The sequence below is a fragment of the Oncorhynchus mykiss genome, chromosome 11 (genome assembly GCF_013265735.2).
Source record: "Oncorhynchus mykiss isolate Arlee chromosome 11, USDA_OmykA_1.1, whole genome shotgun sequence".
Lineage (NCBI taxonomy): Eukaryota > Metazoa > Chordata > Actinopteri > Salmoniformes > Salmonidae > Oncorhynchus > Oncorhynchus mykiss.
In genome coordinates this window covers 60,490,006-60,506,186 of record NC_048575.1, presented here as the reverse complement: position 1 = coordinate 60,506,186, position 16,181 = coordinate 60,490,006, and the positions used below count along the sequence as shown (strand labels likewise).

The 16,181-nt window shown below is 41.6% G+C and overlaps 1 protein-coding gene across 7 annotated transcripts in view; it reads right to left on the bottom strand.

The window, feature by feature from the left end:
• Positions 1-16,181, bottom strand: part of LOC110536119 (ubiquitin carboxyl-terminal hydrolase 30) — a 17,481-nt gene extending 1,300 nt beyond the window's left edge. The window contains exons 1-12 of one of the 7 annotated variants that reach the window (XM_021621697.2): positions 15,795-16,181; positions 7,675-7,784; positions 7,380-7,562; positions 7,091-7,194; positions 3,137-3,235; positions 2,959-3,004; positions 2,781-2,875; positions 2,608-2,667; positions 2,298-2,384; positions 2,102-2,182; positions 481-703; positions 139-247 (exon numbers count right to left, since the gene is read on the bottom strand). In XM_021621697.2, coding sequence (XP_021477372.2) covers positions 139-247; positions 481-703; positions 2,102-2,182; positions 2,298-2,384; positions 2,608-2,667; positions 2,781-2,875; positions 2,959-3,004; positions 3,137-3,235; positions 7,091-7,194; positions 7,380-7,562; positions 7,675-7,774 — 1,187 coding nt within the window. In that variant the 5' untranslated portion in view covers positions 7,775-7,784; positions 15,795-16,181. The other 6 variants (XM_021621693.2, XM_021621694.2, XM_021621692.2 and 3 more) reach the window with 6 other exon arrangements.

Sequence of the window (16,181 nt, the reverse complement as noted above, 5' to 3'; positions counted from 1 at the left end):
CTGTGGAGAGACATGGTGTATTCAACAGTGTTATCAGAGTACACACTATAATTCCAAGACAATTTACTGAGTTTGTATAATTGGTTCTTCTCTTTATTGATATGAAAAGGCTGTTTAAGATTATCAGGTTGTGTTTACCTGTAGTCATATGTGAGGTTGACCTGTGGGTTCAACCCAGGAGAATGGAGAAAGACAGACGAACAGCTTCCATTGGACAGAGGCTTGTTGTTGTTATGGTGTTCTATATCTGAAAATAAGTAGAATACAGTATGATCTTAGTGTTGTACAAGGCCTTTCAAGGGTTTGTAAAACAACAATTACATTATGTCCTCAATCAAATTCAAAATAATCTAAGGCCAATTTCCAAGAACACACTAAGAACAATCATGACAGTTCTCAGTCCTCTCAAGCTGAAAAGGTAAGAGATCATAAGACAAGCAATTTAGTTCCAGGAAGACAATTTAAGTGATTTCACCGTACCTTTGCCATTGGGAGGGGTCTTATCTGCAGCCTCTCCTGAATTGTCTGCTTTAATGGTTTTGGGAGTACAGTTGATGACCTGGAGCCTCTGAATGGTTGCGCGGTGTTTGTAGTGGTCCATAGACAGGTACTCTGAGATCTGGACATGTTCCTGTCTCTTTATGGGCGTACCCTCATTAGACCATGTCAGTCTCTGCAGGTGAATACAGAGACACTGTGGGAGCTGGAGGGAGGAGTCACACAAACACACGCCGTCATATACCTGTATACAGTATGTCACATAACTGAGGACAAGGATATCCTGAAGCCAGACACAAATGCATCTGATAGTGATGTGTGCAAGGGGATACCAGTAAAGCAGTGAAACCATTTAGTACACAGCAATTGTTTCACATATCATCAAGTAGGTCACAATAGCTAGGTTTCCATCCAATTAGTGACAGATTTTCATGGGAATATTCTAAAATCTGCATAAAGAAAATATGCACATTTTCCCACCAAACGGACTTGTTGCAGATAAAAATCATTGTGTGATGGAGTGCACACAAAATGTACTTTTTTGCTTACGTTTCATGTTGTTTTCTCCCTCTCCCCATCTCTCTCCCACCCTACCGCACCTGCTGTCTTGACCTCAATGCTCTGCTATGAAAAGGCAACTGACATTTACTCCTGAGACGCTGTCATGTTGCACTCTCTTCAACCACTGATTCTTTTTTTGACCCTGTGGGTCATATATGAACGTTTGAACAGCTTGAAGAACAATCTGGCCTTAAACTCTTAAACGAATATCTCCACCCAGCACAGCCAGAAGAGGACTGGCCACCCCTCAGAGCCTGGTTCCTCTAGGTTTTTTTCCTAGGTTCCTGCCTTTATAGGGAGTTTTTCCTAGCCAACGTGCTTCTACATCTACATTGCTTGCTCTTTAGGGTTTTAGGCTGGGTTTCTGTATAACCACTTTGTTACATGATTGATGTACCGAATAAAAATCTAAAGTCCAATGTGTTTCCAACTACCGAAAATACGACCCTGGATATTTATTGGAAAGGAGCATCAAGCTCATCACCGTGCACTTTCACCACCCTGTGAAGTTCATAACTTGTTTTATCTGCACTGCACTACAAAAGGAAAAATGCAGTAACTTCCTTTTTCTGTCTAGACAGGAATTTCTGATACTCCATGATATATTCTGATCAACTGGCTCGTTCTTGTGTCAAGAAACTAAATGCCAAGATTAAATCAGATAATATACCTGGCCATTACAACAGATTAAACATTTTTGACCAAATTCGTAGTTACTGCGTTTTCCCTTAGGGCAGCATAGCCTAATAAACTGCATGGCTTCCTGAGTTGTAGGAGGACCACACACCATAATATTGTGTGACTCAAAGTTCACTTCGATATGACGGTTATCTAATCAATATTTGCACATGAGGATGTTTCCACCGCCATTTCTTGTATAATTAATTTTACTAATACAAAAAGATCCCACCATGTCGAACGAACAAATGATCCGTCTGCATTTCTAAAATTGTGGCGAAACTTCCGGTGTCTATCACAGCCATTTCTGTATACGTTTTGACTTTACTTGCATAAAAACATGGATAGTGGGAAAGACCATTACCTTTCCCAGTTTAAGCTGTTTGATGAAGGTTGTCCTCTGGCTTTCCAGGACATGCCCATTCACCAAGGTGCCTTGTTGAAGCTGACGGGAGAGATGATGTCAAAACAAGGTTCATTCTAAAGCTCCAAAATAACATACCCATAGGCTCACAGAAGTACAGTTCCTTTATCTTAACCAACCAAGTGAAGACTAATACCTTGGTGCAGTTTTCACACTCCACCTCTTTAATGGTCTCTGAAGAGATGAAATGCTGGAGACAGTGATCCAGAGAGATAGGCCAGCCCTAAGGGAAATATACTCAGCACATTGCATATACTGTAGCTCACAAGCTATTATTTTACATAGTCGTGTAGAACAGGGTTACCTGAACTCGTGGAAGCTTTTGCTCCTGCAACCTTGGTGTACACAATGATATTTGTACCAGCAATGGTACAAGGAAAACCTTCACCTGAATGATTTGAACGTTTCCGTCATGTATTTTTTCTCCTGTCACCCACTCTGCTTACCCATTGCGGCGAAGGGATGGATAAGGAGAGGCTGTCGAAAGAGTCATATCGCACTGGACTCTGCAAACAAGAAAAGGAATTAATAGCACAAACAAACCACTGATTTAATGACAGTACACTGCCAAATATCTGATATTCACGTGTTATGAAAAATAATCAAATACATTAATCACCTGTTGTTCGCAACGCTTGCAAGCCATATTGCTTGTTAGGCGGCCATGGAAAGGATGTGGAAACTTCCAAGGACTTCGTAAAGGATGAAGAGGGCCTGGAAGAGCAAAAGTAGTTTTCCTATTTTCCCAAAACCTACTTCTCTAGTAAAATATTCCACACCACTATTTGCTTTCTTACCTCGACTCTTGCAGCTTAAGGTCTTATCATCTATATCTGGGAGACTCTGATAACAAAAACAAAGGAACAGAAGTCAGAAGGCAAAAATACAATTAACTTACATCAAAAATACACTGTGCTGAAAGAGACTAAGCTTAGCAGGGCTATGAGTATTAAAGGAAAGGGAGTGACAACGTACCTCAAGGGACTGAATGTCAAAGAGATGGGTGACTTTGGGCTGTCGGTCTCGCTCCTCCTCCAAGGAAGAGGTGAGGACATGGAAGAGCTCATGGGCATCCTAAGAAAAGTAAATAGGGACGAGAGATTAAACCAATATACCTTACACATTTACATTTTAGTCATATAACACACGCTCTTATCCAAAGTGATGTAGTTAGTGCATTCATCCTAAGATACTTGTATGTATGTGGAAACCCCTTCAAATGAGTGGATTCAGCTATTTCAGCCACACCGTTGCTGACAGGTGTATAAAATTGAGCACACCGCCATGCAATCTCCATAGACAAACATTGGCAGTAGAATGGCTTTACTGAAGAGCTCAGTGACTTTCAACGTGGCACTGTCAAAGGATGCCACCTTTCCAACAGGTCAGTTCATCCAAATTTCTGCCCTGCTAGAGCTGCCTCAGTCAACTTTAAGTGCTGTTATTGTGAAGTGGAAATGTCTAGGTGCAAAGGCTCAGCTGCGAAGTGGTAGGCCACACAAGCTCACAGAAAAAGACCGCAGCGTGCTGGTAAGTCGCAACACTCACTACTGAGTTCCAAACTGCCTCTGGAAGCAACATGAGCACAATAACTGTTTGTGGGGAGCTTCATGAAATGGCCGAGCAGCCACACGCAAGTCTAAGAACACAATGTACAATGCCATTCGGCTGGAGTGGTGTAAAGCTCGCCGCCATTGGACTCTGGAGTGATGAGTCACGCTTCACATGGGCCGAATACAACAGGTGAAATGCTTACTTTTACAAGCCCTTAACCAACAAAGCAGTTGGGAAAAATAAGTGTTAAGTAAAAAATAAATACACTGCTCAAAAAAATAAAGGGAACACTTAAACAGCACAATGTAACTCCAAGTCAATCACACTTCTGTGAAATCAAACTGTCCCCTTAGGAAGCAACACTGATTGACAATAAATTTCACATGCTGTTGTACAAATGGAATAGACAATAGGTGGAAATTATAGGCAATTAGCAAGACACCCCCAATAAAGGAGTGGTTCTGCACGTGGGGACCACAGACAACTTCTCAGTTCCTATGTTTCCTGGCTGATGTTTTGGTCACTTTTGAATGCTGGCGGTGCTTTCACTAGTGGTAGCATGAGACGGAGTCTACAACCCACACAAGTGGCTCAGGTAGTGCAGCTCATCCAGGATGGCACATCAATGCAAGCTGTGGCAAGGTTTGCTGTGTCTGTCAGAGTAGTGTCCAGAGCATGGAGGTGCTACCAGGAGAGAGGCCAGTACATCAGGAGACGTGGAGGAGGCCGTAGGAGGGCAACAACCCAGCAGCAGGGCCGCTACCGCCGCCTTTGTGCAAGGAAGAGCAGGAGGAGCACTGCCAGAGCCCTGCAAAAGGACCTCCAGCAGGCCACAAATGTGCATGTGTCTGCTCAAACGGTCAGAAACAGACTCCATGAGGGTGGTATGAGGGCCCGACATCCACAGGTGGGGGTTGTGCTTACAGCCCAACACCGTGCAGGATGTTTGACATTTGCCAGAGAACACCAAGATTGGCAAATTCGCCACTGGCGCCCTGTGCTCTTCACAGATGAAAGCAGGTTCACACTGAGCACGTGACAGACACGTGACAGAGTCTGGAGACGCCGTGGAGAACGTTCTGCTGCCTGCAACATCCTCCAGCATGACCGGTTTGGCGGTGGGTCAGTCATGGTGTAGGGTGGCATTTCTTTGGGGGGCCATGTGCTCGCCAGAGGTAGCCTGACTGTCATTAGGTACCGAGATGAGATCCTCAGACCCCTTTGTGAGACCATATGCTGGTGCGGTTGGCCCTGGGTTCCTCCTAATGCAAGACAATGCTAGACCTCATGTGGCTGGAGTGTGTCAGCAGTTCCTGCAAGAGGAAGGCATTGATGCTATGGACTGGCCCGCCCGTTCCCCAGACCTGAATCCAATTGAGCACATCTGGGACATCATGTCTCGTCCATCCACCAACGCCACGTTGCACCATAGACTGTCCAGGAGTTGGCGGATGCTTTAGTCCAGGTCTGGGAGGAGATCCCTCAGGAGACCATCCGCCACCTCATCAGGAGCATGCCCAGGCATTGTAGGGAGGTCATACACACTGTGGCTCATTTGGACTTGTTTTAAGGACATTAGATCAAAGTTGGATCAGCCTGTAGTGTGGTTTTCCACTTTAATTTTGAGTGTCACCCAAATCCAGACCTCCATGGGTTAATAAATTTGATTTCCATTGATCATTTGTGTGATTTTGTTGTCAGCACATTCAACTATGTAAAGAAAAAAGTATTTAATAAGAATATTTCATTCATTCAGATCTAGGATGTGTTATTTTAGTGTTCCCTTTATTTTTTTGAGCAGTGCATAATTAAGAGCAGCCGTAAAATAAAAGTAGCGAGGCTATATACAAGGGGTACAGGTACAACTGTCTTGGTGTGTTCGGACCATGATAGTTTGTTGGTGATGTGGATGCAAAGGAACTTGAAGCTCTCAACCTGCTCCACTACAGCCCCGTCGATGAGAATGGGGGCAGTCCAACGGACAAATCTGGGTTTGGCGGATGCCAGGAGAACGCTACCTGCCTCAATGCATAGTGCCAACTGTAAAGTTTGGTGGAGGAGGAATAATGGTCTGGGGCTGGTTTCATGGTTCGGGCTAGGCCCCTTAGTTCCAGTGAAGGGAAATCTTAACGCTACAGCATACAATGACATTCTAGACAGTTCTGAGCTTCCAACTTTGTGGCAACAGTTTGGGAAGCCCATTTCCTGTTTCAGCATGACAATGCCCCCATGCACAAAGCGAGGTCCATACAGAAATGGTTTGTCGAGATCGGTGTGGAATAACATGACTGGCCTTCACCGAGCCCTGACCTCAACCCAATCAAAACACCTTTGGGATGAATTGGAACACCGACTGCAAGCCAGGCCTAATCGCCCAGAAGAGTGGAGGCTGTTGTAGCAGAAAATGGCAGAACCAACTCCATAATAATGCCCATGATTTTGGAATGAGATATCTGACGATCAGGTGTCCACATACTTTTGGTCATGTAGTGTAGGTAGGTGGGACGACCACATCTCAGTCATAGACTGAACAAAAATATAAAATGCAACATGTAAAGTGTTAGTACCGTGTTTCATGAGCTGAAATAAAAAAAATCCCAGAAATATTCCATATGCACAAAAAGCTTATTTCTCTCAAAATATTGTACACACATTTGTTTCTGTTAGTGAGCATTTCTCCTTTGCCAAGATAATCCATCCAACTGACAGGTGTGGCATATCAAGAAGCTGATTAAACAGCAGGATCATTACAGGTCCACATTGTGCTGGGGACAATAAAAGGTGACTAAAATGTGCAGTTTGTCACACAACACAAGGCCAAATGTCTCAAGTTGAGGAAGCGTGTAATTGGCATCCTGACTGCAGGAATGTCCACCGGAAATGTTGCCAGATAATTTAATGTTAATTTCTACCATAAGCTGCCGCCAACGTCATTTTAGAGAATTTGTCAGGAAGTCCAACCGGCCTCACAACCACAGACCACGTGTAGCCACACCAGCCCAGGCCCTCCACATCTGGCTTCTTCACCTGCGGGATCGTCGGGGGGGGCACTGAAGAGTATTTCTGTCTGTAATAAAAACTTTTTCTGATCGTCTGGGCCTGGCTCCCCAGTGGGTGGTCCTCCCAGGCCCTCCCAGGCCCACCCATGGCTGTACCCCTGCCAAGTCATGTGAAATCCATAGGGGGATTTCTTGCTGCTCCATTGGAAAGTACCATGGTATTGTAGTGGATGTGAGCTTCGACTGGAAGGGATGCCTTTTAATTTGTTTTGAACGTGGACCAGAATTCTTATGGGGAACAGATTTAAGACAATCATTTTGACTTGAATGCTCTGAAAAAATGCTCACAAATATTTAACAAGTAAGGATAACGTACCTGTTCCTCAAAGGAACTGATGTGCCACCTGTAGAGTCTGAGGACCTCCAGCAGACGCCCTGCATCCAGCACATCCTCCTCCCCAGTGTTGTCGTTTGACAGTGCTGCAAATCAGAGAATGTACTGTCAGAGTGCATCCCATATGGTACCCTACATAGTGCATTACATGGGCCCTGGTTAAAAGTAGTGCACCATAGGGTATAGGGTGCCACTTGGGTTGCAACCATAGAGTCTAACAATTGAGTGTACAGGGATTCTGATTCCTTCTTCGCCCATCACCAAACACTACCTTGGAGAAGCTGCAGGAGAGTTGTGGAAAGTTTGGGGTCCTTCTCTGGCTCGCCCTTTGACACACCTTTGCGGCTAGTGAACTCCTCCAGCCACTTGACGAAGGAAGGGCAGGCTGCCAGGCCCTGGAGCAGAGAGTTCATGAAGCAGGTGTTTCCCAGGTTCAGCAGGCCTGGTACCATGCCTATGGTGGATACTTTTTTTTAGTATACAGTCAATGGCCCTCATAAACATCCACCTACATAACATTAGTGATCTCGTATTTAACTGCCTACACAGACATTGGGCAAGCTTACCTTTCTTCCTTTTCTTGCTGTCTGTAATTGGACCCCATAGAACATATACTCCAGCAGCCATGGCAGCCGCTATTCCACCAATGACTCCCCAGTTTTTCATAATTTTATTCCTGAAAAAAATTCCAAAGTGATTATATATTATTGACAGTCTCATAGAAAAGGCTGAACTGTTGGGACATCAAATGCGTTTCCCTTTACTTACTCTGAATATATTTTATGTCCATACCTAACAAACTCTAATGTATCCAAAGCAGCAGCGGAGCCCAATTTAGCTCAATAAACCTGTTGACTAGATATGAGTCGAATTTCATTTGCTGAACATGACACATGTTCGCCAGCCAACGACAGGCAGTCCTGTCGACATGACAGATCTGCCTATAAACGTTAGCTACTGTAGATTGCTCTTTTTGAAATCCTCTACTACGAAACAATGCACAAAGACTTCTCTAAAACATGTTGGAATTTTGCTAACAGATGGTATGGTAATCCCATAATAGTCCGTCAAATCGTTAATTTCAGATTGATGCAGTCAGATCAACAGTACTCGATTGCTTTGGCGTCGTTTGTGTGTGCGCCACTTAAAAACGTCGTTCGAACTGCGCACTAAGAAAGAGCAAGCTCATTGAACACACGTCGCTAAACCCCGACACAATCACACATTTAATGCGCGAAAAGAAAGGCCTTGTAAAACATTCAGGTCTGACCTGACAATGGTACCAGAGTACAGGAACTCCCGAATAAGCTTTTCAGATGTCGCTGATCTGCACCACGGCATATTCTCGGAGCTAACGTAGTGGAACTTAAATTGGGATCTTTGGATTTTTGACGGACCAAACACAGCTGTACAGGAAGTCATTTGTTCGAGACTTACTTTTTTTTTTTTATGAACAACAAATCAATACAGGACGTACATGTGGGAACAAGTATATTTACATAATATACAAAGGACAATTGGGCTATCACATTACACAAGGACCTTAAGGGACATACAAACACTTATTATTCTAACAGCTTTTTTGTTAGTAGAGTATTTAATTGTCTTAAAATAGTTCAATTTCTTTTTGACGTTAAGAAAATGTGGTGTTTTGTTTGTAAATTTACATTTGTGAATATGAAATTTGTCCAAAAGAATAATTAAATTAATTACATAAAAGGTTTCATCTTATTTCTATCGTAGGTTAAGAATCCAAGCAGTACATCTCTCCATAATAGTGTAAGATCTTCATAAATGTGTTCAATTATAAATCTACTGATGTCTTGCCACAGTTTTCTTACATGAATACAATGCCCAAAAATATGCAACACTGTTTCTGGGTGGTCATTACATTAGAACAATTATCTATGTTCCTTCTGGTGAGATTTTAGAGAGGAATATGGATTTCTGAACCGTTGATGAAGCCTCGTCCTCCGACGAAGTAAGCAGCCTTTCCATAATTTCGTGCTTTCTTAGTCGTTGGCCACAACCTGTTCCTTCTTTCTATGTCCTCCGGGCTGAGATGCGTTCTTCCTAGCAGCTTTCCAGACAGCATCCCTGTAGAATCTGGCAGTGAAGAGGATGATGATACCGCTTGGTCTTGAATCGTTTTGCTGTTGCTTCTTGCCGAGGCGACGACCAACGTTGATGGTATCACGAAACACAGTATAGACTTTACGTCCGTCCCCTTGCGCGAACCAGGCGCTCTGCACACGTCAACAATCCCCCTCGAAGCACCGTTACCCACAAAAGCCGCGACACTTGCAGAGCAAGGCGAACCACTAGTTCAAGGTCTCAGAGCAAGTGACGTCACCGATTGAAACGCCACTAGCGCGCATCACCGCTAACTAGCTAGCCATTTCACATCGGCTACATCTGCAGGCATAACTTATTGGCAGATGCTGATATCCTCCCCTCGCACATCCTCATTCTCCACCTCTGTCAGGTTCCATCTTCTTGTGTATTGTTCCAGATCAGTGCGACATCTATGGTTGACATTGTTATTCTTTTCCACACTTTCTTCAACTTTGCAGACTTCATCAGCACCAAACATTGCATTTAGTCATGCTTCAGGTGACATTTTGAAATTAAAGTGAGGTTGGGGAAATCATATGACCCCGGAAGTAAGCCCAGCCAACATGTTGTTGTGGGATGGTAGCTAGTTAAGATAGTAAACTCAGCAAAAAAATAAACTTCCTCTCACTGTCAACCGTGTTTATTTTCAGCAAACTTAACGTGTGTAAATATTTGTATGAACATAACAAGATTCAACAACTGAGACATGAACTGAACAAGTTCCACAGACGTGACTAACAGAAATGGAATAATGTGTCCCTGAACAAAAGGGAGGTCAAAATCAAAAGTCACAGTCAGTATCTGGTGTGGCCACCAGCTGCATTAAGTACTACAGTGCATCTCCTCCTCATGGACTGCACCAGATTTGCCAGTTCTTGCTGTGAGATGTTACCCCCCTCTTCCACCACCCACCACACTCTTCCACCAAGGCACCTGCAAGTTCCCAGACATTTCTGGGGAGAATGGCCGTAGCCCTTACCCTCCGATCCAACAGATCCCAGATGTGCTCAATGGGATTCCGTCTGGAACCTCTACCATAAAGGCCTGATAGGTGGAGTGCTGAAGAGATGGTTGTCCTTCTGGGAGGTTCTTCCATCTCCACAGAGGAACTCTAGAGCTCCTCTGTCAGAGTAACCATCGGTTTCTTGGTCACCTCCCTGACCAAGGCCCTTCTCCCCGACACACCGTCCCAGACCATGACAGACCCTCCTTCTACCCTAGAGCTGGCCAGGTTGCAGAGCTGCTATTCCCAAAGCATGATTACACAGAAGCCCCTGCCTACGGAGGAGCCACTGGAGGCAGCGCGTGATGAAATAGATTGGCTAGCAAAGGAGAATGACTCACTAAGAAGGCAACAGTTTAGTTTCCAGTGTGATCCCAGGTTCATCATGTTGTACACGGGGGTTAAAGACTGACACCCTGAAAGCTGATTACCAGGCTTAGAAGACATATTTGATAGCGTGATCCCCCTGACACTCGCCAGTTCAGTTAACCAGCTGTGGTTTGTACGTGCTGTACTCAACTTTCCAAGAGCTACTGTTTTTAAGAACACGTATCTTGTGCTCTACCCACTTCCACTATATGGGAATGAATGAAGAATTGTTTATTGTAAGCATTTATCCATTTGTCTAACCCTCAATGTACAGAGCCACTGTATTTCTGTGATGTACAATAGATTGATATACTGAATTTCTACCTGAGAAGAATACCATGACAAATGCTTTTCAAACATGACTATTTAATTATCAAAATACATGTCTCCAGCATCAATAATTTCACAGTTCATTAAAAGTTCAAGCTTCAATCAAATAGACTAACTTCATTTATAGACATATTTTAAGCTTCAATCATGTATCAAATTACAAACATTTCAAAGTCCAGTCCTGTACATCACTGAATAAACTACACCAGTATTTATTATTACCATGGCACCAGGGCATCACCATTCCACCTTCTTCTTCTGAGGATTTTATATGGCGGTTGGCAACCAACTTTAAGGTGCATTACCGCCACCAACTGGACTGGAGTGTTGACCAGAGACACACCTGTCCACCTACCAGTGTGATTTATTTTGTCTTTATTCCTGCACAGGGCTGGCAGGAAGTGCTCAAAAAAGTATTGGTCCAACTTGGACTTCATGTCCACCAACTTTTCAGACTCTCAAGGAAATAATTGTTGCATTTCACAAAAAAAAGTATGCTCCGAGTTTGAGGCCAGCAAGGTGTATATCTGGCAGTTGCTTCCTATTGCAGCAAGGTTTTGCATAAGGTTCCTAGCAAACTATTTACTGGGCAATGGTGTAGGGACTGGACAATACATATTTGGCACAATCCCCTCAAGTCCTGCGGACCTTGTTGGCAGGTGCATTGTTATTCCTCAGTGGCTTTACTTTCGATGATTTAACTGTTTTTACATGTTTTGACTTCAGGCCTGACGTACGCGTCGGATGTGCCATGTTTGAGGCAAGCATGTTTAGGTTTCTGTTGGTGGAATAGATGTGTAGCCCATTTTAATGTAATGAGCTATGGTTTACAGTAAACTGAGGGAATGGTTGCACTGTCCTGAGCCAGCTTTGCAGTTGCATTTAGTCTCCATGATGAATGGACTTTCAGAGTAGAACTGCAGCTGGGGGAAAAAAGTTTTAAAAATAAGTGAGTTAGACAAAATATTTATTTCAACACACCATAAAGTGAGATGAAGATTGACTCCTAAATGGCAGAAAGATGAAGAGTAGGCGGCCGGGACGTTGCGACAAACTTTAATGAACTATTAACAGAATATATTTACAAAATAATACATATGGGTGCAGTCAGACTAGAACATCAGGACGAACAACTGCAACGCGTTTCAACTACTAGAACCTTCCATAAGGGACAGAAAGAACAGATAATGAAATGGTTTGTCCAAACAATTCCACAATGCATTAATTTAGGCTAAATCAAAGCAGAACCTGAAACAATGCAAAAAAAGTCTACTTGCCTGAAATTAAAAACTTAAGAGGTTTGATTATTGCATAGATATATGGATTTTCACTAGTGAGGGGTTTGAAGAAAATACTGCTAAGTATTGTAACTGTCTGGTGGGGTAAAAATTACTCAATTTGGGTCCATTATATCTAATTGAAAATAACATAAAGGGATGTCATTTAAGGGATTACATTACCATTTTATTATTCCAGATGAAAATGGGAATTGGGTAAATTTGACACACATACTGTACTTTCCATTTTTGGATTGCAGTTCGTGGCATCCTAGCACACAAATAAAATACATACCTCCCAGTGATGCCAATTTAGCAATTATTTTGCTAGATTTAGCTACTTTTCAGACCACCCTGACAACTTTATTTTCAAACAGCAACCAATTTAGCTACTTTTAAAAATGTATTCAAAAACTTTTGAAAAGTGACTCAAATGCTCAAATGCACATATTTTCCCTCTAAATGACAAAAACGATTTTCTCTGTCACACACTAAGTCACAACACACGTGCATGGCTGCAAAAGTGCATTGTGAGTGACGTCAGCAGCAGGCCAGCAGCAATTTCAGTACATTGCAAATCTAAACAGTGTGATGAACCAATAAAAGTTGAAGAGATTATAGAGTCTATCAAACATCTAAAGAACAATAAATCAACAGGTGTTGATGGAATTACATCAGAATTTTACAAATGATCTTCTGAACAAGTAGCTCCCTTCCTATTTGAAGTCTTTTTAGAGAGCATTAAAAACAATGTCCTCCCTCCTACAATGAGTCAGGGGTTAATAACACTGATACCTAAGCCTAAAAAATAAGTGCTGCTCATCGATAACTGGCGTCCAATTTGTCTTCTTAATAATGACTATAAGATATTAGCCTTACTACTTGCAAAAATAATTAAAGAAGTCCTGGATGCAATCATTGATGGAACACAGTCTGGCTTCATGATAAACAGACATATTTCTAACAATGTCAGACTAGTATTAGACATACTTGACTACTCAGACCTAATAACTGAGGATAGCTTCATATTATTTTTAGATTTTTATAAAGCATTTGACACAGTAGAGCATCAGTTTCTCTTCCACTCCCTTGAGAGACTTGGCTTTGGGGATTTTTTCTGTAAGGCTATTAAGACTCTCTATGCAAATGGTAACAGCTCTATCAAATTGAAATATGGCACCTCACCTAGATTTGAGTTAAAGAGAGGAATTAGGCAAGGTTGTCCTATCTCTCCGTACCTGTTTTTATTAATCACCCAACTTCTTACAAATTCTTTAAATAATAATCCTGTACAAGGTATTTCCATAGCTGGTAAAGAAATGACTAAAAGCCAGCTGGCTGACGATACTACACTTTTTCTGAAAGACGCTAACCAAATTCCCATATCGATCAATGTGATACAATCCTTTTCCAAAGCGTATGGTCTATATCTTAACATTAATAAATGTGAACTCATAGCTGTCAAAGATTGTGTGACACCTTCATATTATGGTATTCCAGTAAAAGAAGAACTTACATATTTAGGCATAACCATTACAAAGGATCAGAAGTCTAGAGGCTTATTAAATTTGAACCCTCTTATTAAAAAAAAAACAGAAGAAGCTAAATCAATGGCTACAGAGGGACTTATCTTTAAAAGGTAGAGTCCTAATAACCAAGGCATCTCTAGACTAACATATGGCGCTCTATCTTTATATCTTGACAGTAAAATAAGCAAGGAGATAGAACAGATCATTTTCAACTTTCTATGGGAAACCGTACCCATTACATTAGGAAAACTGTTGTAATGAACACTTATGAGAATGGTGGACTGAATTTTCTGGACTTTACTACTTTAAATAATACTTAAGATCAATTGGATAAAACAATTCCTAAGAAAACCCACTTCTATCTGGAATTTTATTCCTCATCATGTCTTCTCTACTTTTGGTGGCCTTAACTTCATGTTGTTTTGCAATTATAATATTGACAAAATTCCAGTTAACCTGTTAACCTTGTTTAAGATTCCCTCAGGTGTTGCTCTGTTATTCAGGAACGCGTCAAGACCTGACCCTCAGAGCCTACCTTCTATTGACCCTATTGACTCATCAGTAGGAAAGATTTGTTTCTCTTTTGGTCCGTTCAACAACAGAGCGATACGAACCGTGTTTTAGCAGGATGTTGTATCTATCTATACCTTATGTCATGCCTTATTGGAATGGATTTATTGATAATATCTGTTGGAAAAAAGTTTGGATGTTGCCACACACATACCTACTTGTTAACAAAATTAAGGAAGTTTCCTTTAAAATGATTCATAAATATTATCCTGCCAACCACTATATGAAGAAGTTTAAGGAAAACATCAACTCAAATTGCTCCTTTTGTAATGACCACCCAGAAACAGTGTTACATATTTTTTGGCATTGTATTCATATAAGAAAACTGTGGCAAGACATCAGTAGATTTATAATTGAACACATTTATGAAGATTTTACACTATTGTGTAGAGATGTACTGCTTGGATTCTTTACATACGATAGAAATAAGCTGAAACATTTTATGTAATTCATTTCATTATTCTTTTGGACAAATTTTATATACACAAATGTACATTTACAAACAAAAACACACATTTTCTTAACGTACAAAAATAAATTGAACTGTATTTTAAGACAGTTAAATATTCTAACAAAAAAGCTGGTAGAATTGTAAGTGTATGTATGTCCCTTAAGGTCCTTGTGTAATTGTAATGTGATATTGTACCCCCTAGCTCAATTGTCCATTGTTTATAATCTATATATACTTGTGTTCCCTCATGTACTTTCTGTATTGATTTGTTGTTTACATTTTTTTTTTAAATAAAGTACATTGCAATGTTGGATGACTGCAGCAGCAGTAGTACGGGTTCGACGAGTCAAACCCAATGAATATAGTTGGTCACGAATGCTTGAACAGAACTTACAACATCAATCAACATGTCTCAATCAAAATTGTACAGCCAGAAGTACAGAAAATAGTGGGAGTCTATACCTGAACAAATGTCAAATCATGTTTTTTGCCGAGATGGCCAGTCAATTTGAGAAACTTAATTGTGTATTCTACGTAATGACGCAGTTTTACGTTATCACGCAATGACATCACAACGTCATTTAGCAACTTTTAGCAACAAATCAACCTGCTTCTAGCTTAACCTGAAAATTAGTTGGCAACACTGATACCTCCACACTTGCCATTCGGGTCGTGCATCCAAGCGCATTTCCGTTTGTTTCTAAAGTAATATTATCCTAATTTGCAGATAGAATTACTCAATTAACACCTTTCCTAACTGACCCGCATCTACCTGAATTATGTACGAATAATGTGAGGACAATGTGTGACATTGCTGTCAAACTACACCTGCCTGCCTCACTCCTGACTGAACCCATACTTGAACCAAGATGGCAAGCACAACAACAGGGAACATTAGCTAAATACTTAGCTACAAATGTTTTATGTAGCAATAGCTGAAAACATTAAGTAATATGGTCAAATAAGCGACGTTAAAATACCAACTTTACACCTTTTTCAACCTACAAAGTTGCGTTAGCTACCTACAAATACATAATCTTACCTTGTACATCGTGAATGTAACCCTCGATCCAGTTACAGTAACCTCTTAGTTTGACTGCCTTGGGCATACAGGGCTCCCGAGTAGCGCAGCGGTCTAAGGCACTGCATCTCAGCGCAAGAGGCGTCACCACAAGACCCTATTTCGATTAACGTTACAGGCTGTATCACAACCCGCCGTGATTGGAAGTTCCATAGGGCGGCGCACAATTGTCCCAGCGTCGTTAGGGGTTGGCCGTCATTGTAAATAAGAATTTCTTCTTAACTAACTTGCCTAGTTAAATTAAAAATACATTTTAAAAAGTCTAACGTCTTCATCTGCCCATGTATCGATATAAATCCAGTGTATTGTTGTTTTGACTAGCGACTTCCGGGGGTTACCCACCTCAGC